Genomic DNA, 24,159 nt, shown 5'->3' with positions numbered 1-24,159 from the left:
AAAAAATAATATATATATATATATATATATATTTGTTGAGTAGCAACAAAATATTTTTATATATACTTTGATTCATGGATTAAATTTTCTTTTATGATTGTTTCGTATAAAAAGATGAAGCATCCATTTATTCGAACCTTAATATTGCAATCACATATTATTTCCCCCCCCCCCCCCAAAAAAAAATCACTCTGATTGACATTTTATACTCTGGTCTTATGATTTATGTTATATCTTGGAAAAAAAAAGTAGAAATCTCTTTAAATATAATTTCTTGGTGTAAGATAATTTGGTGAAACGGAACATGTTTTCTCTCTGGTAGGTATTGCCTTGACACGTCTTAGTATTTAAAGAGCAGTGAAAAAGCCCTCTATTGGCCACAGACGAGAACAGTTTCCCTATTCAACTAATTTTACTTTTTATCTACAGTTCCTCCTATCATAAACCTGAACATAACTCTGGTAATATGCCCACAACACCAAAGTCTTAACCCTAAAATATAATGGTTAATTTTTAGGAAAACTGATTAAACGTCTCTGTGACTACTTTCCTTCCAGGGCTTTAAAATCAAAGTAGACTTTCACTTTTACCTTCCATTTTTAGTAAGTAAAAGCTATTGGCTTCAACCTGTTTTTTTATGTTCCTATATTGTTGTGCGCCCTATGTGTATTTAATATGTTAATTAAAATCTGTCAAGACTAATATAAGGCTTTAGAGATGAACTTTCCTATCGGGGTATGGAGGTAAAATAAATAAACAAACAAACAAATAACCAAAATGCTGTAGCAGTCGATCCTTAATTTAATAAATAGTCAATATGTGTTTATTTCTATGAGTCTTTCTTTCATTTTTTAAAAATATTATTTCTCTTTCTAGACATTTTCCATCTAATTTATAATTTATTTTTCAACATAGTTTTCCTGCATGTTTTTTTTTTTTCTAATTATAAATATAGTTATAAAATAATGTTTTGGTGCCGTGTAAGGGATAGGTGTTGTAGTTTTTTATGCTCCCAGACTATTTTGGCTGCGTTTTGAGAGCTACTGGAAGAGTTGCGCATGCGCCACCAGAGGCGCATGCGCACTGGCCTCTTTTCGGAATGACAACTGCACCACATAACGGACAAACATTCGGCAGGAGCTCGGCGAAAAGTCTGACTAAAAACTTGTCAAACCAGGGAAAAGTAATGAGTTAGATTGTCAGAACCCTACCGAACCTATCCCTAGATGGAACAGACAGGCGCTGCCACAGAGAAAATGGACCAGGAGTTTGAAGAAATGGACTCGGAAGGCCGGTGGCAGAAACTGTACTCCGTAAGTCTGTTAGCATAGTTAGCATGAAGCTAACACGGTTTGTAATTAGAGCGGGCATTTTATTTAGCAGGTTAGCGCCCCGTCCTAATTAGTTTATTGCCCGAGTTACTCGTCTTTTTTGTTTGTTTTCAGTGTTGACCTCTTTGTGTTTACTATGTCGCAATGCTCACAGTAACGCAGTTTTATGTTCATCTCACAGCTCTTGAGTTTAAACACAGATTAAAAGCTTGTGCTTATGGTTTTAGCTAGCTGTGCTTTGTTAGTTTATATCTCACCTGTTACAGGAATTTACTATTAGTACTTGTATAATGCTATGCGCACTGGGTAAAAGTTGTTACTGCTATTATCGGACCCTAGTAGTTGATTACCTGATTGTTTTAATTTATTTGATTTGCAGAGTTCAAGTCGTTTAGCATATCCTCTTGTGGAAAAAAATTAAAACAAGCAAAATAGCTGTATCCTGTTCGGTCCCAAACATCGTTTTCTTGTAATTCATATGGTATTCATCTGTTTACTAATCAGTCTGGGAACTTTTCTGAACTTGTTACTGTGATATCTGTACGACTGGAGCTTGGCTGAAGGATATGAACATAGAAAACATAACCAGGAGTCCTTTCAAAGACAGAAATTTTACAGGAAGATCAGTGACTGACTAAAAACTAGAAGTGTAGGATGAAGCATAGAAGAACTCATCAAACATACAAAAGCTGCCTTTCAAATATGTTCATAGACTTTTCCGAAACTTGTTACGGTAATTATTAGAAGCTGGCTTTTGTTTGGTGACAGCTCATTCAATCTGGGACAAAAAGATTGCTGACAAACACTGCTCATGTTTGAGTTGTTTCCTGTTTTCTGTTTAAAAATAATCAGGTTAAGCTCGGATTAAGAAGAGCAAAATATAGCAACATAATATTTGGATTGCATCCTTCATTTAAATAAGTTGAACTTGTTGCTCATAAAAGTTTTGAATAATTTAGTATTTTAATAATGTTGTTCTTCTTCCTCTTGGATTTTGTGTTTTGGTTGCAGCCGGGTTGAGCAAGCGTTGTTCCCAACCTTTTGTCCTTAAGTGCATTTTTCCATTCTTCCCATCCTGTCCAGGAAATCAGAAATCAGTCCCACGAGTGCGCCTACAAAGTGGCGAAGTACCCAGAGAATCGCAACCGAAACAGATACAGAGACGTCAGCCCGTGTGAGTAAACATCTTTGCGAGAGTTCGAATTTCTTAACTACTATGAGCCGTTCCTAAATAACGTTCTGCCTCATGTTCCCTGCAGTCGATCACAGTCGAGTGAAGCTGGAGAACACGGAGAACGACTACATCAACGCGAGTCTGGTGGTGATGGAAGAAGCCCAGAGAAGTTACATATTGACTCAGGCAAGTCCAGGCACTTTACTCCTTTAGTGACAGTTAACTTAGTCTCTGGTTATGTGGTGACAGCATTGTTTATTACTGGAAATAGGACTCTTACTATAAAACAAGAAGAAAATATAAAATCTGAACATAATGTGAGACTCTTTCTTTTATTAAACTCTGCCAGTATACGGCCATCCTCCGTCACAGCTCAGTATGCTTCAGCAGCAAGCAGATTTGCATATTTTCTTTCTACTTCTCTATATTGCTGGCATTTATCTGTGAGTGTGTGTTTGTGTGTGTGCTTATAAAAATGTATGAAACAGCCATTTATTGAATATGCCAAGGGTTTATAAAGTATGTGGCTGTTGTCTGAAAGGCCTGAGCACTAAATGTGCGCTCTCATGCGATATCACGTCACGCTCAGGGTATGCGTCGTGAATGCCTATCGGCTAGAACTGCATAAAATTTTAGCTCAATATCTGTAAAATTAACTGAATTCTAGCCTTTTTTGTGTGTTTTTCTAAGGTCAGTAGTCTTTGGCGGCCATCGTAAATCGAGTTGGCTCCAAAAATTAAACATTTTTAGATGTAGATTCAGCGATTAGTCTCTGAAAGTTTAATTAAAAATCCTACTGTGGTTCGTGAGAGACATCATGAGACAGACACATGAGCACACACACACGCGTACGGGCAAAAACATTATGGTCCATCACTGCCGAAAGGCGACAATGATAAAAACATAAACATTGGTTTTATGTGGGTCTAGATTAGACAAGTTAGTTAATTTGATGTTAGTTGACTAAACTTAAATTAAATATTTGGGATAAAATAAAAAAAAAACAACAATTTAAGTATACAAGGTTGACAACTATGTGTTATAAGATGTTCCACTAAATTAACTTTTCATTTAAAGAAAAGGAAACTTTAATGTTTTGAGTTGCGTGTGTGTGTGTCATAGTGACAAAGAAGTAATCCTTTATTTGTGCCTCAGTGGGGAAATTCCAGTGTGGCAGCAGTAAAATGAAAGGCAAATGGAAGCACCCAGAATAAATAGTGACAGATTAATAACTGCCTGAATCCTTTAATTATGATAAAAACTAACTCATCACTGAAGAAAATAACTGTGGATTTTGACGATAACGCTAAAGAAATTAACAGTCTTACAGGATGTATGCTCTCGGTCGGTGGAAGACGCTAACTAACACGCTGTGAATAAAAACGTAAATGAATCCGTTCGTATTAAACTGGAAAGGCTGATGAAACGGGGGTGTTGGCTTTTGGCCCGGTCACCTCTGACATCCTTTTCCCGTCAGTTTCCTCACCACTCACACCTTTTATTCACACGACTGTAACGCCTCACATGGTGACGGGATGAAGAAACACACGATGCTAATAATTTCATCTGTAGAAAACCCATGGATAATAAATAAAAAGGTCCAGATAAGTTGTCTTTAATTTAAGGTCATAATAATCTTACATATACATCCAGTCTGATCACTGATTATAGTTTCATTCTTGTTGTTTTATTACATTTCATGTCATTGTTGATTTATCAGACTTGTGTAACTAATATTCAGGACCTTAAATTTAAGGTTAGTAAAAATTCAAACGAAAAACAAAAGTTATCAGCATTAGTTCTTAAACAAAAGCCATAAGAACGATGATTTTATGATCTTACACAGGTGACATTTTCAGGACAGAAACTGAGACTCTGCCCCATTTTTCACTAAATGTTAACGAGTATTTCTCACCGGATACCAGCTCACTAATTTAAACCCTTAAGTTACTCAGTTTAGCTTTATAAGATCAACACTTTTTTTTTTAGCCTTTCAAAGTAATTCAAAAGTCATGTATCGAGCATGTTCATAATCTGAGACTATCTGTAACTATCCTAAACGTCTGCAGCGTGTTTTCAGTTCTGAACAGCCTCCACTCGTCTTGAGCCGCAGTCTGGTGGTTGTTTTAAAGTTGTTTTTACCGTCGTGTGCTTTGGTTCTTCAGAGTTGAGTCATTTGTGGTTCGTTAAGGTGTTTCAGAGACCAATAACGGCGATGAGGAGTGTAGAGAGCAGTTTGGTTTTCTGCCACATTTTAGTTGTAATAATGATTGTTTTTTTGTTTGTTTGTACTGGAAATGACATTTTGATATTTGAAGATCTTCGTCTCATCGGTTTTCTGAAGCTGCCTGTGACCTTCCAGTAAGATCCTTCAGAGAACCGAGACCAGCTGCTAAATGTCGTTAAACTAATTTATCCAGCGCGTTCAGTAGCGTTGCTCCTTGCAGCAAGATTTGCACTGATTCTGCTTCGATTAGCTCTCCCTTCTCCTCGCAGGCTCCTCTTTCATCCATTTAACGCATGATCGCTGTGTTTGTTCGGATGTTGTCCTCAGGGCCCTCTGAGGAACACCTGTGGCCACTTCTGGCTTATGATCTGGGAGCAGAAGACGAAGGCGGTCATCATGCTTAACAGGGTCATAGAGAAAGGGTCGGTAAGTACACATTAAAACCCGTTCGACAGCAGAAATAACAGGATGAAGTGGATTAATGAGGACGCCGGAGGAAGTACAGATAACCACAGAGCACAGGTGCAGAGTTTGAGGGCAGCCTCTGAGCTGATGCTGCTCATCAAAAACAAAATTTCTGCAGTGAAGCAAACCACCAAAAAACAAAAAAGCCCGCAGTCCAATCAGCCGAACCCTTATACAGTGGTGTGAAAAAGTGTTTGCCCCCTTCCACATTTCCTGTTTTTTTGCATGTTTGTCACACTTAAGTGTTTCGGAACATCAAACCAATTTAAATAATAGTCAAGGACAACACAAGTAAACACAAAATGCAATTTGTAAATGAAGGCGTTTATTATTAAAGGAGAAAAAAAATCCAAACCATCATGGCCCTGTGTGAAAAAGTGATTGCCCCCCTTGTTAAAATATACTATAACTGTGGTTTTTAACACCTGAGTTCAATTTCTCTAGCCACACCCAGGCCTGATTATTGCCACACCTGTTGTCAATCAAGACATCACTTAAATAGGAGCTGCCTGACACAGTAAAGTCCACCAAAAGATCCTTAAAAGCTACACATCATGCCGAGATCCAAAGAAATTCAGGAACAATTGAGAAAGAAAGTAATTAAGATCTATCATTCTGGAAAGGGTTATAAAGCCATTTCCAAAGCTTTGGGAATCCAGCGAACCACAGTGAGAGCCATTATCCACAAATGGCGAAGACATGGAACAGTGGTGAACCTTCCCAGGAGTGGCCGCCCGCCCAAAATTACCCCAAGAGCGCAGCGACGACTCATCCAAGAGGTCACAAAAGACCCCACAACAACGTCCAAAGAACTGCAGGCCTCACTTGCCTCAGTTAAGGTCAGTGTTCATGACTCCACCATCAGAAAAAGACTGGGCAAAAATGGCCTGCATGGCAGAGTTCCAAGAAGAAAACCACTGCTGAGCAAAAAGAACATTAAAGCTCGTCTCAATTTTTCCAAAACACATCTTGATGATCCCCAAGACTTTTGGGAAAACATTCTGTGGACCGATGAGACAAAAGTGGAACTCTTTGGAAGGTGTGTGTCCCATTACATCTGGCGTAAAAGGAACACTGCATTTCAGAAAAAGAACATTATACCAACAGTAAAATATGGTGGTGGCAGTGTGATGGTCTGGGGCTGTTTTGCTGCGTCAGGACCTGGAAGACTTGCTGTGATAAATGGAACTATGAATTCTGCTGTCTACCAAAAGATCCTGAAGGAGAATGTCCGACCATCTGTTCGTGAACTCAAGCTGAAACGAACTTGGGTTCTGCAGCAGGACAATGATCCTAAACACACCAGCAAGTCCACCACTGAATGGCTGAAGAAAAACAAAATGAAGACTTTGGAGTGGCCTAGCCAAAGTCCTGACCTGAATCCTATTGAGATGTTGTGGTATGACCTTAAAAAGGCCGTTCATGCTCGAAAACCCTCTAATGTAACTGAATTAGAACAATTCTGCAAAGATGAGTGGGCCAAAATTCCTCCAGAACGCTGTAAAAGACTCATTGCAAGTTATCGCAAACGCTTGGTTGCAGTTGTTGCTGCTAAGGGTGGCCCAACCAGTTATTAGGTTTAGGGGGCAATCACTTTTTCACATAGGGCCATGATGGTTTGGATTTTTTTTCTCCTTTAATAATAAACGCCTTCATTTACAAATTGCATTTTGTGTTTACTTGTGTTGTCCTTGACTATTGTTTAAATTGGTTTGATGTTCCGAAACACTTAAGTGTGACAAACATGCAAAAAAACAGGAAATGAGGAAGGGGGCAAACACTTTTTCACACCACTGTATGCCACTGAAATCATAGCTAAGCACTGCTGAAACTGTAAAAACTTGTTAACTCTTGTTTATGGAGCGTGATGGTTTTCAGCCGGGATCAGATTCTGCTCACCACCTCGTATTTCTCGTTCCGCGTTTTGTCCATCATCGCTACCGAGCCGCTTCACTGCGACCATGATCACGACGTGGTCCGAAGAAGAAGCAGTTTAGAGACGGCTGAAGGGTGTTTCTCTAACTTTACTTACCCACAGAATCCAGCAGTCACCGCACTACCTAACGCCAACCTTTTCCAGAAACTCAGATTCGTACTGAAATATCAACGCGTCTCTTTAAAAGCTCTTTTAGTCTAGATGAAGAATGGTTTATTTACAGGTTTAATAGTGTCCTTATGGACGTTATCTCACTCCTATTTGATAAAACTCAGCCGTCGTAACTCCAGCGATCCTGTGATGTGCAGATTAAACACTCGAACGCAGCTGTGACCTCTCTCTCCCTTTCTCAGTAAAGCAGCTGGAGTGGATCTTGCTGGGTCATGAGATTCACTCGCTGACTGTTTTCTCGGAACAGGAGATGAAAAGCTCCCGGAGAAAATGTTGAACTGAGAGAGAGTCCTTCACGTCGGCCATCTTTGTAGCTTTGTAGTTGATCGGTGTGGGTGCAGGCTTTAGAAGGGAATAATTTATCTCATTTATCTCGGACACGACTACACGTTTCAACTCTAAGCCCTTCCCGGAGACTGAGAGCACAAGTGTGAGTGACGTGTTTTTAGTTCCCTTTCTTCCTCAGACATGTTTCTTAACCTAGAACCCCTTTTTTTAAGAAATATTTGCGTAGCTGATTACGTATCTTTTCTTTGGCTTATCCTGGATAGATCATATTTTCACACCTGTGAGCTCGATTTCCTCTAACAGCTTCGATCTGAAACGTGTCCGACTTGCCCACAATAAACAAGAAGACTTTCTTGTGTGTTTATTTGATAGAATTAGCCTGAGTAGTTCACGTCGTCGTCTTTTTATGGAGAATACTAATTAATAATTTAAAAAGGATTGTACCTGTAGCACATCAAAACACTTTCTGTCAAAGCTGTTTTATTTTTGATTATGGGCAGATAAGTGCAATCATATGTCCTGACTACATGATTTATAACCTCCCTCTCCCACGCCGGGGATCAGATTGCCCTCCTGCTTGTTGTCGCTCAGCATCTGCAGTTCCTGAGATAAATGTCTTGGTCAGACGCTCACTTTCTCTTGGATTGTGTTTCTGCTTTGTGTCTTTTCTTCTCCTGTGACAGGAAAAGTGTGCCCAGTACTGGCCCACAGCGGAAGAGAGGGAAATGGCTCTTCGAGACACGCGTTTCTTGGTCACGTTGTTGTCAGAGGACACAAAGTCTTACTACACCACCCGAGTGCTGGAGCTGCAGAATCTTAACGTAGGCACAACTTTATCTTTTATAAAATCATCCCAGGATCCACGGCGGTGCTTTCAGCAGCTCCGTCTAATATTTTTATGATATGTTACCCACTTTTTTTTTTTTATTCCAGCTGCACAAATATGTGACAATATTGCTCAGTGTGAAAGTGATTATAAAAACAAGCATTAGATCAAGTTCATACACGTCTTGATTGGTGTTTTTCCCCTTTTTCTCTTCCTTCTTAGATTTTGGTTTATTTATTAAACAGAAACTGAAACCTGTTGCTGAAATATTCAGTTCAGTGGTTAAACCCGGCTGGCAATACCCTTCAGTAACCTCACACCTACTGATATAAAAAAAATCACCACTGACAAACAATGCAAATAAACAGGAAGCTGGTAAGTTCTCTGCCGCTAACGTGGTCATGTTTGTCGTCCTTCACAGACGGGGGAGAAGAGAGAGATCTACCACTTTCATTACACCACGTGGCCCGACTTCGGCGTTCCCGAATCCCCGGCGTCCTTCCTGAACTTTCTCTTTAAAGTGCGGGAGTCTGGAGCGCTGGGAGCGGATCACGGGCCGGCCGTGGTGCACTGCAGCGCGGGAATCGGACGCTCAGGGACGTTTTCTTTAGTCGACACGTGCCTTGTACTCGTAAGTGCTCCTCGGGTTGTACGTCTGGACTGCCTCCTTCAGTGCCTTGGTGTAATCTAATATATTCCTTTAAATATATTTGACTCGAGTGTCTAAATGCACGAGAAAAACAAACCTTTATCGTCGTATTAGTTGACATTTTAATGCAACGTGCACTACAAGCTAAAACGATTCATGATGATTATTCCAGCAGCTTTGTGTGGAAATGTAGCAACACATTTAATTGTGCTTTAGAATGACAACAATGTGAAACAATATAAATAATAATTCTACATCGTTTGTGTCGCAGCTGGTTCCTTTGAATACGTAGACTTGAAATATTGGAAAGGAGCTGTATTTGTTAGCTTTGCTTGCAGACAGCAACCACACATTTATATTGAATAAGACTTTATATAACTTTGGTTTAAATTTCTTTATTTCAAAACAAAGAAGTGAAATGAAAAAACCATCTGCACGGCAGTGTTCCTCTGCATTAACAACATGAGGAAACACAAAAACAACCCCCCTGTCTTCCTCGTGTGGTGAGTCGGGTTGTTTTTCTTTCTTTTCCAGATGGACAAAAGGAAAGACTCGTCATCGGTGGACATTAAAAGCATCCTGCTCAAGATGAGGAAGTACCGCATGGGTCTGATCCAGACCCCCGACCAGCTGCGCTTCTCTTACATGGCTGTCCTCGAAGGAGCCAAGTGCATCATGGGAGACTCCTCTGTACAGGTAGCAGTAACGCACGCACCATAACCAAGTCCGTCACTCATGGTCTGTCCGCCGTTGCAACGTGATGGCTAGGGCTGGGCGCCGAGTCTCGGAAATCTATCTGAACCGGGACAGACTTTCCAGCTCTCCCGAAGTCGCTCGAGTTTTAAAAAAAATTTAAATTCCCAGTTTCTTCCCAGTTCTCGATGCTTCAGTTCTTGGAATCACACATCATTAACACTAAAGGACGTTTATTTGTGTGTCCCGTCCAAATCCAGTCCAGAAAAACTCATCTTGAACACTTAAAAACCTTCACTATGGAAGACCTTCAGCGTACAGCTTGTTTCATTCACTGCACTCTTTCCTTTCCACTTGTGTTTTTGTATTCATTGTAAAGCTTGTGACATTTAGTTCTGCTTTTCTGGTGGAAGTTGTTTCATCTGATAACAATTTAAATCTACAGATAAATGTCTTTTTATAAAGTAAATTGTCTAAAATTACTTAGGAGAAAAGATAACTTTACTTTCTTTAGTTAAACCTGAGCTCTTTATATCTGAGCAACATCTGAAATAATCCTGTCATGTTTTCTGTGATATATTTTTTAAATGAAGGTTCAAACAGACTGGATATTAACGTCTTTCTCTCCCTGTATCGTGCGTCTCCCTCCCGTAGAACCAGTGGCGAGAATTATCCAAAGAAGATCAGGAACCAACTTCAGAGTCTCCGCCGTCGGCCCAGCCTCAGGCCCGGTGTCCTGAGCGATACAACGGCAGCCAAAAAGGAGGTCAGCAGCAGCAGGAGGAGGGAGGAGAACACAGACAGGACGGCAAAGTCCCTTCACCGTCTTCCTGCAAGGAGCAGGAGCTGGATGGCAGCACAACAAAGTCAGTCCAAACAAACACACCAGTCCTCCTCAGCTCAGATTCTCTAAATAAGTCAGCAGTGATCAGCTGTTGATTCAACAAACCTGATCAAGTAGTTTAACATTAATCAGTAATCCTTCATTGCTCACAAACCATTATAGTTGTGCAAATGTTTGTTAAAGTCCGATATTTAATGAAATTAAAACATTTTTTTAATGCAGCAAACGACGCAGAGAAGACAACATCTCCATATCTGGGACGACTAAGACCCCCCAAAGCAAGTCCAGGTCAAATGATTTGGAGAGAAAGAGAAAGAGGTGAGGTAAACCCACTTCTTATTTCTCACGAAGCAACAAAAGAGAAGTGCAGCGTGAGGTCAGCACTTGTTTTAATTCACAACTCAGAGATCCTCTCCATCATCTGCAGCACAGAGAGACTAATGCGGAGAACTTATAAAAACAACGTTTCAGGAATATTTCTTTTAATTTCCTCTAATTAAAGGTGAACCGAGCCCCTCTCAGTCACTTCTGAGAAGCCGTCGTGTGTTTGTGTCACATGTCAGTGTCGTTCCAGTAACGCGGCCCAAAGCGCCTCACTTCTGACGGGGGTGTCACTCTCTTGCTGTTGTGGTTTTCCTGGACAGCTTGCGGTGTGTTTGCTGCACGTGACGGGAGCCGGCCCGTCCGGCAGCGGGGGGAGGCATCCTCCCTCCCTCCCTCCCTCTGAGACGGCATCCACCACGGAGAACACGCTTAGAGGAGGAAGCTTCCCCAACTCTCTTTATACCAGAAAAGAAAAAAAAAAAGAAGCGCCCACTTGTGTACTTGGAGGTGTGTGAGTGTGTGTGTGTGTGTGTTTCTGTTGAGGTTTTACACCTTTGTTTGCTTGGCTCAGCAGTTTGAAGTTGTGGTTACTTTGGCTGCACTTTTGGCATGGTGTGTGTGTGTGTGTGTGTGTGTGTGTGTGTGTGGGGTTGATTTGAAGAAAAGTGCTGAAACTCTGCAATGTCAGGCCGAGCATTAATGGAGCAAAGCAGTGAATATATTCTAGTTTCGAAGCTGCAGGCGTGTGTTTCAGAGTCTCGCTGCCCTGGACGTAAACGCTCAGTGATGTTGTCGGCGAGCGATGAAACGAAGAATTTAAGATCTAAAACGGAGTTTCTTTAAAACGAGTCACTTCTGAATGACGGGTGGCTTCTTGTCTTTCTGCTGCATGTCGGTCTGGTTTGCTGCTAACCCCGCTTCATGAGCGTGCGACTAGCATCTAGAGTTTGTTTTTTTTTTTAATCAGATTTATGGGGTTTTTGTTTCTTGGTTTGGCCCAACGACTTGTCAAAGCGCGCAGCCACGTCCGGTTTTTCACATCTTCAGCTGAAAGTTCTTATTTGATGGATGGATCAGTCAGTAATGAACGGCTGCATGGTCACATTTTTATACAGACGTTTGAAGCTCGGTCCATTAATGGCTCCTGACTGCAGAAGTATCAGAGTTTCTGGAGGGTTTAAAAAAAAACAAAAAAAAAACCTGAGCTTAATAATCCAAACTTTAGGGTTTAAGAAGGTTTAAATACGTCAGATGTTCTAATTTAGATCTTAAAGTACATTTAAACCCAAATTAAACGTGAACGTTTGTTCATTCATTGCTTCTTCCACCAACTTTTGTAGTTCCGTCTTATTATTATTATTATTACACTGTAAACAACTACGGTCTTCCTCTCTGATCAGTCCGGTTCTCTGCTCCTGAAACTACTTCGTTTTAGTTTTGGATCAAATACGAACGATAAAAGTTTGTTATTTTGGAATAAATGTTAGTAACTCGTGCTGGTCTTGAATTTGAATCATGATGGACTTTAAAAGGTTTGAAACTTTACTGACTGGAAGCAGCAGAAACCCTGAATAATGAGCAAATGTTCAAAAATAATCATTTGACTTATAATTTGTTTCAACATTTTTACAAACTGCAGCTGAAGTAAACCGCATTAAACAAGTTTGTTTCAAAGACCCTGTAGGCGGAGCGACGTGTTGTTTTTAAATTGCTGCTTTAGCCTCGTAAATAACCCGACCGACATGAAGTCTAAGGGAACCTGACTTGATTTTTTGTCGCCGTGCTGACTCGGGTGGGGGGGTTTGTGTCTCGACAGGACGAAAACCAGCGACTGCTGACCGGCTCCACCTGCAGGGAACTCCAGCTCCTCCCGTTCCCAGCCTCTGTGCTCTTCCTCCTCGACAGTTTCTGTTTGTTTGTTTTTTTTACTTGGTTTTTATTTTTGGTCCAGTCCGGTAATATATTCAGGAACGCAGACCTCATCGACCCTCGGCTCTCTCGGCTCTTTCCGAACCGTTTACAGCAGCAACTCCTGACATTCTCTGACGACAAACCAAGCACCTCAAACCACACCCAGCCGCCTCCTCTTTCTGCTCAATCAGTAAATATTGTTTTTATTTTGGTTTGTTTTTTTTCCTCTCCCTCCTGTTTATTACAAGACTGAAAATAGGGGCTATGCATTGCCAATTTCTAATGCTGTTCATAAATGTATTTTTGGAAAAACATTTTTTTTTCTTTAGAGAGAAAATAATAATAATTACAAAAAAAATCTATTTTTTATAAGAAACTACTTGAAGTTTTTTCAGGTGATAAAGGGTTTGTATATTGACAAATACTGCCCCACACCCATGAGTAATATGGTGGCAGGAAATGTTTCCACGATGTACATAGTCTTCTTTTTTTAAAACAAAAAAAGATGTGTATTAAAGGTATTTTTGCTTGTAAAAATAAAGAGCTTGTTACAGATCTGTATACGACAGAAAACTCACGGCTTTTCTCCTTTTGAAATGAACTTGTCTTAAAAGTTTTTCAGAGTGTAACCTTGAAATAAAACTGGCATCACTTAGTTTACGCACAGAGCCGTCTTTGCTTTTCTGTTACACGTGGAAAAACACCGAGATGTCGTGTTTCCGGGACGTTCCTGTTACTGCACCGGGTTTCCTCCTGACAAACGCCGGCAGGACATTCCTTTCCCATAACCGTGCCGACGCAGAAACGGACGGGAAAGCCACGAACTTGGCAGCCAGGCCGGAGAGCCGTCCTGTCATGACACGGCGAGTTGTGGAGGGGAATCGAATTACTCGGAGGAGGGACTGCCAGGAACACACGATGGCTCCGGGCCAAACGCTTTCAGTTGAAAAGGGCGGAGGGCAGATCCAGCGAGAGCAGAATCAGGCTTTTATTAGTTTAAACAAACGCAAACCAGATTCTCATGACTATCTTTTATTGGAAATCGTTCAAACGCTGGGACGCCGTAATCCGGAAGGACTTGTGTCATCAAAATAAAACAAAGGGAGGAGAACTGTGGGGCTATTATCCAACCTTTTTAACAGGAAAACATTGACGCAGCAGTATGAATTTCTCACAAGCGAATTCAGAACAGTGCGGGCGGGATGCCGCTTCCAAACAGGAGGCTCCAGGAAGTCGGGATCTTCCAATTGCTGTTCGGTTCTTGGCTCTAGAAAGAAAGAAAGAAAGAAATGTTTTTAAATGTGTTGATTTACGGGAGAAAACAAAATAAACCGGTGGTGCTTACAGGGCCGTCCAGCAGGTGGAGCCAGTCATTGAGATGATTGACGAGCGTGAAAGCGTCTGGGATGTTGTCGCCTTCGGAGCAGAAGAGCAGCAGCACAGCCAGCGGGAGATCCTCGGCACAGCTGCACCACGAGGAGAAGAAAACAAGAATGACTCGGATTCAAGGAAAAAAAATAAAGAAATACACTGAATGTTTCCATCTCCTGTGTCTGCTGTAAGAATATCAGAGTCATGTTGGACAAAGCCTCTTCTGAAGAAAAACTACAATAAGGAAACATTTTTAATGTATCTGATGAGTGATTTACTGCAGATATTGATCTTTTAAGACTTCCTAAATCCAGTCATTGTCCAGTTTATTTCTATAAACTGACCTAAATGAGCTCCGAGCTACAACTACAACTGATAAAAACACAGATTTGGTGGCTGTGTGTTTTAATTGTTAGAACTTGTCCTAATATATGCTGCTGCTGCCCAGCGCACTCTTTAAAGAAATTATTTTTATTTGTCCTGGTTAAATAATGAAACTGAACAAAAACTTGATTTGACCCTTAACTTCAAGTAAATTTCCCCATAAAATGTAATTTCCCACCAAAGATCCAGATGAAGCTGCAGCAGCAGAAACAATCTTTATCTGAAGCTCATTTCTCAGGACTCTTTTTGTATTGGCACTCTGAATTCTGTCGCTGCTCATCACCACAGGCTTTAGGAATCTTAATATACTTTAACTTCTCCACACAACGCAATAAAACCCAAGCTGAGAGCCAAACTGGTCCTCAAACTTGGATTTACTTTAATTCAACACACTCTGCTGCAAACTGCACCCTCTCCATCACTGACTGATGAAGCTGGTAGGAATACACGGTCTACAAAAAAAAAAAACGAAGTAAGGAGGCAGTTCTAAACCTACTGAACTGGAAAACCTTCACACAAAGAGAATCACGAGTCAGGTTTACGTCCTCGGATCGAAACCAAATAGTTATTTCTGACGGTTTGTTCTCCTCTATGTGCATTTTATAAACGATCTCACAGAGGCTGAAAAGTGTGATCCTCCTACATTTAGACCCCAGCATCTCATCCCCCTCTTTTAGAAACAGGAACCAGAATCTTTGCCAGTTCAGAGGCACCGCCATCAACGCTGCTCCACCACAGGAGCCTCTTCCGATTTCTTTTCGGTGATTTAAAGTCGGCCTACCTGTCCGTGTAAAGTCCTTTGGTGATGCCTCCTCCCGGGATGCAGAGCGTCGGTTCTGCGTCTGCGTCCTTCACTCCAGGAAAGGCCGGCAGCAGCTCCATCTCCCTCCAGCCGAGCTCCTTCAGGGCGTCTTTGCACACCTTCAGCAGGGACGGCGTCAGCAGGTACCTCAAAGGAGTCCTGAGGAGCACGATCGTTCGTCAGCTCTCAAAAAGTGACTGCAAACGGCTACAGCTTATAAACCGCGCGGGCGGCGTCAGAGCACGCGTTTACCCCTGCAGCTGCTGGTCGTCTCTCTGGTAGGCGTGGCTGCTGGAGAGAACCACCGTCCTGGAGAAGCCACTGGCTTTAATCCACGAAACCAGCAGCTGACGAAACTTTTTGGCTTTCGTCTGCAGTGAACAGAACGGTCCAAACTCTTCAATGTCTTCATACATAATTAAAAAAACTGTCTCAACTAAGACAACATGGATTAAAACATTAATCTTCATAATGCAGGTACGGTGCTGCCGGCTGAAGGTTTACCTGAATAATCGGTGCTCTGATCTGAAGAACTGCCAGCTTCAGTTCTGCTGCCGTGTAAACTGAATGACAGATTCGTTTCATGTTAGCTTCTCATCACAAAGAACAACCGGAGATAAACGAGTCACTGCTGAGCAAAAAAAATGAAGGATAAAGTCTGTTTATCCAAAAAATAAACAGACTGAACTCCAGATCTCTCAGCAATCAAAGGAGCCTTTTCTGACCCTTTTTACCATGAAATAAAATTTGTCCAGAGCTGCAAAACCTACTTGAAGATGAAATAAGGATTTAAAAAATGAAATAATGCAACTTTTTAAAGTCTTATACAGATACTATATGTTAGAAATTAGTTTAATTCTGAAATTACAGAATTCAAATCAACTGCTGACATTAATCAGTATTTTTACATTTTAGCATAAAATAAAGAAGCGAAACTCCTATAAAGAAAGGAAGATAAAATTCTGCCACTGAATTATGAGGTCCTTACCACGTTTATGGAAAATTAAGACTGTAAATTAATAAAGCATATATTTGCATCCAGAACTTTCTTTAATGACCGACACCTTCATTTTCTTTAACATTTTATATTAGGATTTATCAAAACAAGCTTTTACATCAAATTGTTATTGTTCTCAGAAAAACTTGCTATATTTTTGCAGCACACCTGATCCCAGTAACTCTGTTTTGTTTTGCTCCCCTTGGCAACTTGCTGTAAATGTGTTACAAATGTTTAATTTTTCGGTGGATTTCAGAGAAAAGATCTCATTGTAGTGCTGGGAGGTAAAATAACAGGCAAACTGACTGATGTGGGGTTTGTTTTTCCTCATTTTTACAGCATCATTCAGTCATAGAAACCTTCACATATTGCAGAAAACTAATCAGCTTTTCCTTTTGTGGTTCTGTTCCCTGTTACTGTATTTATTGTCAAAGCAACAGAGGCCCCTGAGAAAGACGAAACCCGTTTGCATCGAACTCGTCCTGCGGTCAGACGTCACCTTCTGCAGGAGTGTGGAGCTCCTCGGCGTCCTGTTTGCAGCTGACGTACGGGTTGTTCCCGGCCATCGGGATGAGGCAGTCTGTGTGAACGTAGCCCACTCTGCTCATGTTGAGGGTGGACACGACGAGGTCGACGGCCAGCTGGCCCACGTTACCGACAGCTACTGCCGGCTGGNGGGGGGGGGGGGGTCGGAGAACACAAGTTAAAAAGCTGACAACTATTTTTAGTGCACATTTAATACTGAAGCAGGTTTGTGCAAATAAAAGGGGAAAAAAAATGTACTTTCCACAGCTTCTCAAACGTGATGTTAAATATGTTTTATTATTAAAATCTGAAACTTTTACTACATTAGATAAAGTTATTGTTGTGAAATATTTACCTTTTTAAAGCAGAACTACTATAAAGTACGTTCGCTGCAAATTATTTCTATTTTTCCTTAGGTAAGTGGATATTTTTCTGCTATTTTCTTGAATAAATTACAGTTAATGTAACCAGCTTGTCTGGTTTATGATTTTAATAAATGATCAGGCTTTTGTGATCTCTTTAAAAACATCAGGATTCCTGAAGCACAATTCAAAGACGTTGTTCGTCTTTCATTTGTTTTTTGGTCCAAATGATCCCAAACTTTGATGATGTTAACTCTGAAGAGGCCAGCACATTTCAGTGCTTTTCTAATTAGTCTTATTTGTACTGGCATTGTGCTTAGGACCCTTACCAATTTAAAAAAAAAAAAAAAGAATTTTCCCAATCAGACTACAAAGTATTTCCTGATGGACAAAATCTCAGAATAAAGCAGTTAAAAAAAAAAAAAAAAGCTTCCCCCCTAGAAAATGTTAATTCAAATTCAAATTGATGGATTTCTCCCCCTAAATGTTAAGCACATCCATTTCAGGTGTCGTTGATCTACATTTTGGGCCTGAATTATTATTTTGGCTTTCACCAGCTTTGTCTTTTAAAACAAAAACCAAAGAGAAAAGCACTACACATCATATTAAAATATATGTTTTTATTTAATCGGCCTTTGGGAACCACCTAGCAGGAAACAAAGATACAATTTTATCCTTGTTAAGTTGTTATGCAGGGATTTTTTATGTAAACTGGACTAAATAAAGGAGAATAAATTGTATGTTTATGTGACAACCCAAAAGGCCTAAACTTGGTTCTTTACTAAGACGTCGGTTCTGTGAGGGCAAAACACTGGTTTATTTTGAGTTTGTTTGTTTTTTGTTTTATTTTGACTCCGCTATTCATAGGTCAGTGTTAGAGAAGCTTAACAAATAAAGGAAAATAAATATAGTTATAACACATGACAGGATGTTGTCCGTTCAAGTGAAAGCACAGACTCACCATGACGAGGGTGAAGCCTTTGAAAGAGACCGGAGAGTCTTGTGAGGGGATGAACATCGTGCTGTTAGTCGGAGAACAAACTATACAAAACAGCTGCGCTGAAGGAACACAGCTATATTAAATAAAATTAAAATTTCTGAATAAGTTTTACTGAAACTTTCATCCCTGCTTAAGTTATGAACCTTCTAGCGCTGATTACTGGTTAAGACCTCTCTTAGGACGCTTGTGTGTTGCCTGAATAAAATGTAAGAGTGTTACTTAATTTTAAAATACAAAATGTAAAGTAATAAATGTCTCTTCGAACTTGTAGTATTATACTCATATGACTGTTTATGTATACTATTTAAGCATACCGAAATTAATTTAGCAGGGCTTTGGATTCTTGTCAGACACATTAACGGGTAACCAGGACCTCCGCGAAGCCTTTTTCCTCCTTTAAACTTTATTTATAACGTTCATTGACGACAGAGTCATAAAATACGAACAGAGAGACACTTTTGTCAAAGATAAAGACTTTTAAAAAAAGACTAACTAAAATAAAGACAAGTAAAATCTTGACACAGTTATTTGATAAAAATATTCAACAATTCAGTTTCAAATATTTATTGAATTAAGAGGAAACAACAGATTTACACCTGTAGTGAGAAACTGAACCTAGAATTGTCATAATTTATCATTTAATAATCAAATTTGTCATTCAACAAACACTGGGTAAACATATTATCATTACTAGTATTTAGTAAATCAACTAAGTTTTAATAACTATAGTTTGGGTCTTGTGGAAACACTAACCAGTGTTTCATCCCTGAAATATAATTAAATTGTTCAAAATAAAAAGACAAACGCAGACTTGCTTCTTTAAAGGTTTAATTCCTCGTGATTTAAAGATGAAGTCAGACATTTAAAAAAAAAAGGTTAAACTGACCTGAAATCAGCAAGGACGGTTTATTCAACTGCAGGTATTTTATGATTGTTTTATTGTCCATAAAAACAAAATTATTTATAAGAGAAGCTATTTATATTTTATCCACCACAAATACTTTTTCAGTTGTGGACAGGGTGTTAGTGCAACATAAAAAGTCAAATAAGGGTTTGATTTTTGTAGCTAACAGTTAAACAAAAGTGTCAAAGTTAACAGTAAAGACACGCAGTGTCATTTTAACTTGACTTCGTCGGGAAGAGGAAGACCTTTCACTGCCGCCACGGCGTTCTCCACCATCCGCTCCACCATCTTCATCGTGGTTGCGAAGGTGTTGGTGCCGATGTGGGGAGTGATCAGCGCGTTGGGGAGACTGAGGAGAGGGTGATCCCTGCACAAACCCAGCAGGAAGTGTCAGCCCCTTTTGTCAGAGCTTTAGAGTTTTACAATCGGCTGCAAGACTTCATGTTGAGAGAGGTGAGGAGAGGAGGAGCGGGGCGAGGTTACCTGGGTAAAGGCTCGGGGTGCGTCACATCCAGAGCTGCCGCTCGAATCGTCCCGGACCGCAGAGCTTCCACTAAAGCGTCCTGATCCACAACCAGACCTGGAAACAGTTTAACACCACGGGTGAAACAGCTGATCTGGAACGCAGGCACCCCCCACCCCACCCCACCCACACCCGCACACACCTCTGCTGACGTTGACGAGTGTTGCTGTGGGCTTCATGACGGACAGCTCCCTGCGGCCGATCAGACCTGTGGTCTTGGAGGTCAGGCTGACCGCCAGCGCCACAAAGTCAGACTCTTTCAGCAGGTCGTCCATGTTCTTGCAGTACGTCGCCCCCACCGCCTGCTCATCTTCAGCACTCCTGAGCAGCACCAGGAGAAATAAGCCCACCGTTTAATCAGCCTTGTTTTTAAGATTTACCGCCCTGCAGTGAAGGCAGAGCAATACTGTTGTTGCCCATGTGTGTGTGTGTGTGTGTGTGTGTGTGTGTGTTGGGGGAAGGGTTCTTTGTACACTTTGCCATCCAGACATTTCCTTTTCTTACTTTTACCTTCTGTTTCTGTTGTGATACAGGATCCTCATGTTGAAGCCTTTGCTTCTCTGTGCGATTTTGTAACCAATGTCTCCCATTCCGATGATCCCCAGAGTCGAACCTGTGACTTCGACTCCCATCAGGTTTTGTGGCACGTAGTTGGTCTTGGGGTCGACCGCTATCATGTTATCTGAACAAAGAGACAAATCAAAAGCGCTCCGATCAATGTTCATGTTATTCAAGTCGGCAGAAAAAGCTTTTCGTCGCTCTTACATTCAACAATGTTCCGTGCCGATGCCAGAAGGAGACCCATGGCGATGTCGGCAGTGGCGTCGCTCACAACGCCGGGCGTGTTCGCCACCTTCACGCCAAAACTGTTGATGAGCGACACATCCAGGTGGTCGATGCCCACTCCTCCGTTGGTGATCACCTTCAGTGACGGCAGCGATTTCAGCAGCGACGGCTCGGCGGCGGGGCAGCAGTTCCACATGAACACGGCCTGGATCTTGGGGCCGTGCAGGGCGGGGTTCTGCAGAAAATCTTTATGGCAGACGATGTGGAAGTGTCGCTTCAAAATGTCGACACTCTCTTCGATGTAACCCTCCCTGCCCACCTCTGAGATCAGAGCCCACGGCTTGTCGTCCGCCATTAGCTGTTTAAAACAAATCATAAAAAAAAAAACCACTTAGTCCGTCTGTCTCCTTTGTTCAATCTCAGAAATACGAGTTCTCTAAATTATAAAACACCACGCGATGAGCCGAGTGTTTCCTATTGGACAGACTAACCTCAGACACAGGAAACGCGTCAATAAGCCACAACATTAAAACCACTGAAAAGGGAAGGCAATCCACACAAGGAGCTAATTTGCATATATTTATAATTTAATTTAAGCACAAATAAGCAACAAATGTTTCCTCATTAGTAATATATATGGAATGCACTGATAGATGTTTTAATATTTGTTATTAGGGGACAGAAATTTGTCTGTGACCTTGATTTCTGACCTGTTTGTGGTTAAATGAATCCACACAAGATCATCTTTGTTGTTAGAGATTAAACTAATAACCACCTGAGGCCTGAGTGTGATTAACAACAAAACAAGACTTGTAAAACTAAAGAAAAACACAAAACTGGGCCTTGAGAGTACGCTTTAGTGTTTCTTGTTGGAACTTCCTGTTTTTGCCAGTGAACCAGGAAGAGCTTCTCAACGACTGTACAGGATTTCAAAATAAGAGCTTGACTGAAGCAACTTGGACTGCTACTAATATTACCAAACCTTCCACCCCCAACTACTATCAGTACAAATAATAAGAGTAAACAAAGTAATATAAATGAGTAAAGATAATATATTAAGGTTTTCACAATTCACAGAATCTTATTAAAGTTTTCTGACTTGCTGAAGTCCAAATGTAAATAAGATTTCTGAATCAAAGCCCAGCTGTATGGCTTATTTAAAAAAAAAAACATTTCATTGCAGCTGACCTAATGGTGTTTAGTGAGGATATTTTTCATTCATTTGTATTAAAATACACACACATTACCTCACAGCAGATTAATTATCGCCCGAGCCCGTGTGCGTTCGTTTGAACTGGTCCTGATTATTAAAGCGAAGCGACGTGAACAACCAGCAGGTTAACTTCGACCTGATTCATCTGTCACAGCTTTCCAAATCACTCCGTTCCCGTGTTTTCCCTCAGAACTGAATGAACCGACGTGAAGATTGGACACTAACCTGAGTTTCTTATTTCCAACAAGACAGTTAATGGAAGACGGAGCAAATGAGAGGAGCGAGGAGTTTTCCAGGTCATGTTCAAAAAAAGGCCACTTGTTTAAATATTAATGTTCAACCCAGTGTTTAGTTTAACTCCAGGCCTTTTTGGTTTTAAATGTACGTATTCAGTTGCGTAAATTACAATTATTGTCTTTTCTTAATCATCGTAATGCTTATTTTGGGCAAATATAAGTTGTTAAAAAGACAAAAAGGAGAATCTGTTTGGACAAGGACTCATTTCCTGATGTTTTAAATTGAAATCAGGGAATGAAAGAAGTCAAACAATAAATAAATATGAAGTTAGATTTTTGTTTTGTGTCAAGTTTTTGGATTTCAGCCAAACGTTCGGACATTTCAGCTGGAATACAAAAAACAAGATAAAATATCTGACTTATCATAAAAACACACAAGGAAGGGTTTTCCTCTAAATGTTCTCCCTCTCGGCGCACACGGGACAAATACCTTCATTTGTCGCGGCCGCTGCAGCGATCTGTGCAGGTTTCTCACTTCAAGAAGTCCAGATGTTGGTGCTCCAGCCCAAATGTTTGTCACACGCCGGACGAGGCCGAGGTGTCGCATTTTGACTGGCGTACAAAGGCAAACAAACAAGGGTTCAAGTCACACAGGAAAACTGACCGTACGGGGCTCACCTGCTCCTAAATTTAAGAAAAAAGCAAACGTTTTGGATGTTCATGGTGCCGATCCGGCGTTTTTAACAGCGGCTGGACCTGGAGAACAAACAGAAGAAACCATTAGATGCACTTAAATAAACTTTAACCTGACCCAGATGATGATTGAAGGGGTTTAGGTTTTTAGTTAGTTGAACTAAAAGTGTCTCATTCTGACATACAGCCAGGAGGAAGGCTGAGGGTTCAAAGGTCAACAGAGACAACAAATACACATAAAGTGACAGTACACCTGCCTTATTGTAGTTAAATCTGCTTTTTTTATCCTCTCAAACTGTGATTTTTATCACCCTAAACTTTGCCATTAACCACTGAAGTCAACTGTGTCTGTCTGTTACGACACAGGTCACTGAAACTCACAGAAAGTTAATAATTTGTTGCTCCTTTAAAACTCATTAACACTTGGAGTGGACTCAGTTCAAAATGGCCGCCACAGCTAATCAACCTCAACCTTTTAGACGCCGCAGTAGCTGAGAGTCGTCCTCAACAGGAGCCCTGAACACAGTCAGATCTCGCGAGATTTCACAGCTTGGATTTTTTTTTTCTTTAGTGAAACTGCAGTCTATTATTTACGGACAGGGAAAAGTAAAGTAAAGTAAAGCCATCCGTTTTCTCAACACAACCAAGCCCTACACTCACAGACTTATATAAATAAATACCTCACGTCTTGCTAAAACTTTTACTTTCTTAATTAATCTTACTTTTTTTGAAGTTCGCGGACATTTCTTGGAGTTAGTAGCATCTTCGTTTGTTGCAGAATCCGTCAGAACGGAAAGTAGCGGGCACTTTCAAAGTAAAAGCCGGGTTCAAAGTAAAAGCAAGTTATACGGTATTTGAGGCTTATTTTTTAATTAATTTAATTTCGGTACGCAAGCTGAAGCATTCGGACTTTACTGTTCGTGGTTCTTTTGGACCTGTCATCATCTATTTTAGGAGGTTGCTAACAGCTAGCCTTTAAGCTAGCTGTTAGCCTTTCAGAGAGGGAGTTAATGTGTTTTTTGCTTGTGAGTGTTGAAACCTGGCAAGAAAAGTGCAAAGTAGATCTTAGCATCATGACAATTAAACAAAAACACAAGAAAAAATTAGATCTGAACCTCACAAAAACAGGGAGTAAATTTAAGGGGATTTTGCTTGCAAGCTGCGTTTGCAAAGAGAAGCTGGGACCAATCAGTGAGCTCAACACTGACAACAGACTGCAAAAAAGGGAAGGGAAAGTGTTATTATTTGTAATATTCCTAAACTGAAACAGGCTCCACAGGTGGCTGAGTGCTGCTGGATAAGCCTCAGTTATTTATTTTCCTGAGTTCCTGGGATTTTCAAGCCTCCACCAGCTGGCACTGAGACATCAACCTGTGACTGAGACAGCAATCAGCCTGAAGCTACAGCAGCAAAACAGCATTTTTTTAACCATCTCAAATTAACATTTCCCCCATAACTCAAAGATAGAAGCTTATATCTTTGCTCTCAGCTTTAGGTTTTGTTCCAGATCTAATTTTAAGGGGA

At 40.7% G+C, this 24,159-nt stretch overlaps 3 protein-coding genes across 6 annotated transcripts; 1 reads left to right on the top strand and 2 right to left on the bottom strand.

Annotated features, from left to right (window-relative positions):
* Positions 1-1,079: 1,079 nt before the first annotated feature.
* ptpn2b (protein tyrosine phosphatase non-receptor type 2b) lies at positions 1,080-13,499 on the top strand. Of its 2 annotated transcripts, none has more exons than XM_017425483.3 (10): positions 1,080-1,313; positions 2,415-2,505; positions 2,591-2,691; positions 5,060-5,158; positions 8,276-8,413; positions 8,840-9,049; positions 9,602-9,763; positions 10,415-10,626; positions 10,827-10,922; positions 12,745-13,499. In XM_017425483.3, exons 1-10 carry the CDS (start codon positions 1,227-1,229, stop codon positions 12,764-12,766), a joined length of 1,218 nt encoding a protein of 405 aa, XP_017280972.1. In that variant the 5' UTR covers positions 1,080-1,226; the 3' UTR covers positions 12,767-13,499. The 2 variants fall into 2 exon arrangements, with proteins under 2 accessions (XP_017280972.1, XP_017280979.1); XM_017425490.3 differs by having other exon boundaries at positions 10,827-10,927.
* Positions 13,242-18,353, bottom strand: psmg2 (proteasome (prosome, macropain) assembly chaperone 2). The gene is made up of 7 exons (XM_017421020.3): positions 18,242-18,353; positions 16,893-17,064; positions 15,901-15,959; positions 15,649-15,767; positions 15,376-15,555; positions 14,185-14,305; positions 13,242-14,106 (listed from the first exon to the last, which is right to left on the bottom strand). Exons 1-7 carry the CDS (start codon positions 18,296-18,298, stop codon positions 14,023-14,025), a joined length of 792 nt encoding a protein of 263 aa, XP_017276509.1. The 5' UTR covers positions 18,299-18,353; the 3' UTR covers positions 13,242-14,022.
* Positions 18,354-19,091: 738 nt separating this feature from the next.
* On the bottom strand, positions 19,092-23,460 carry zgc:136493 (uncharacterized protein LOC692276 homolog). Of its 3 annotated transcripts, XM_017421238.3 has the most exons (8): positions 23,358-23,460; positions 22,650-22,698; positions 22,433-22,554; positions 20,473-20,851; positions 20,218-20,389; positions 19,850-20,028; positions 19,668-19,764; positions 19,395-19,551 (listed from the first exon to the last, which is right to left on the bottom strand). In XM_017421238.3, exons 3-8 carry the CDS (start codon positions 22,547-22,549, stop codon positions 19,395-19,397), a joined length of 1,101 nt encoding a protein of 366 aa, XP_017276727.1. In that variant the 5' UTR covers positions 22,550-22,554; positions 22,650-22,698; positions 23,358-23,460. The 3 variants fall into 3 exon arrangements, with proteins under 3 accessions (XP_024862652.1, XP_017276727.1, XP_017276736.1); XM_025006884.2 differs by having other exon boundaries at positions 19,092-19,551; positions 22,433-22,698; XM_017421247.3 differs by lacking the exons at positions 22,433-22,554; positions 22,650-22,698; positions 23,358-23,460 and adding an exon at positions 21,204-21,396.
* Positions 23,461-24,159: the final 699 nt, after the last annotated feature.

Source organism: Kryptolebias marmoratus, linkage group LG5, assembly GCF_001649575.2.
Source record: "Kryptolebias marmoratus isolate JLee-2015 linkage group LG5, ASM164957v2, whole genome shotgun sequence".
NCBI lineage: Eukaryota > Metazoa > Chordata > Actinopteri > Cyprinodontiformes > Rivulidae > Kryptolebias > Kryptolebias marmoratus.
This window is presented reverse-complemented; position numbering and strand designations above follow the sequence as displayed.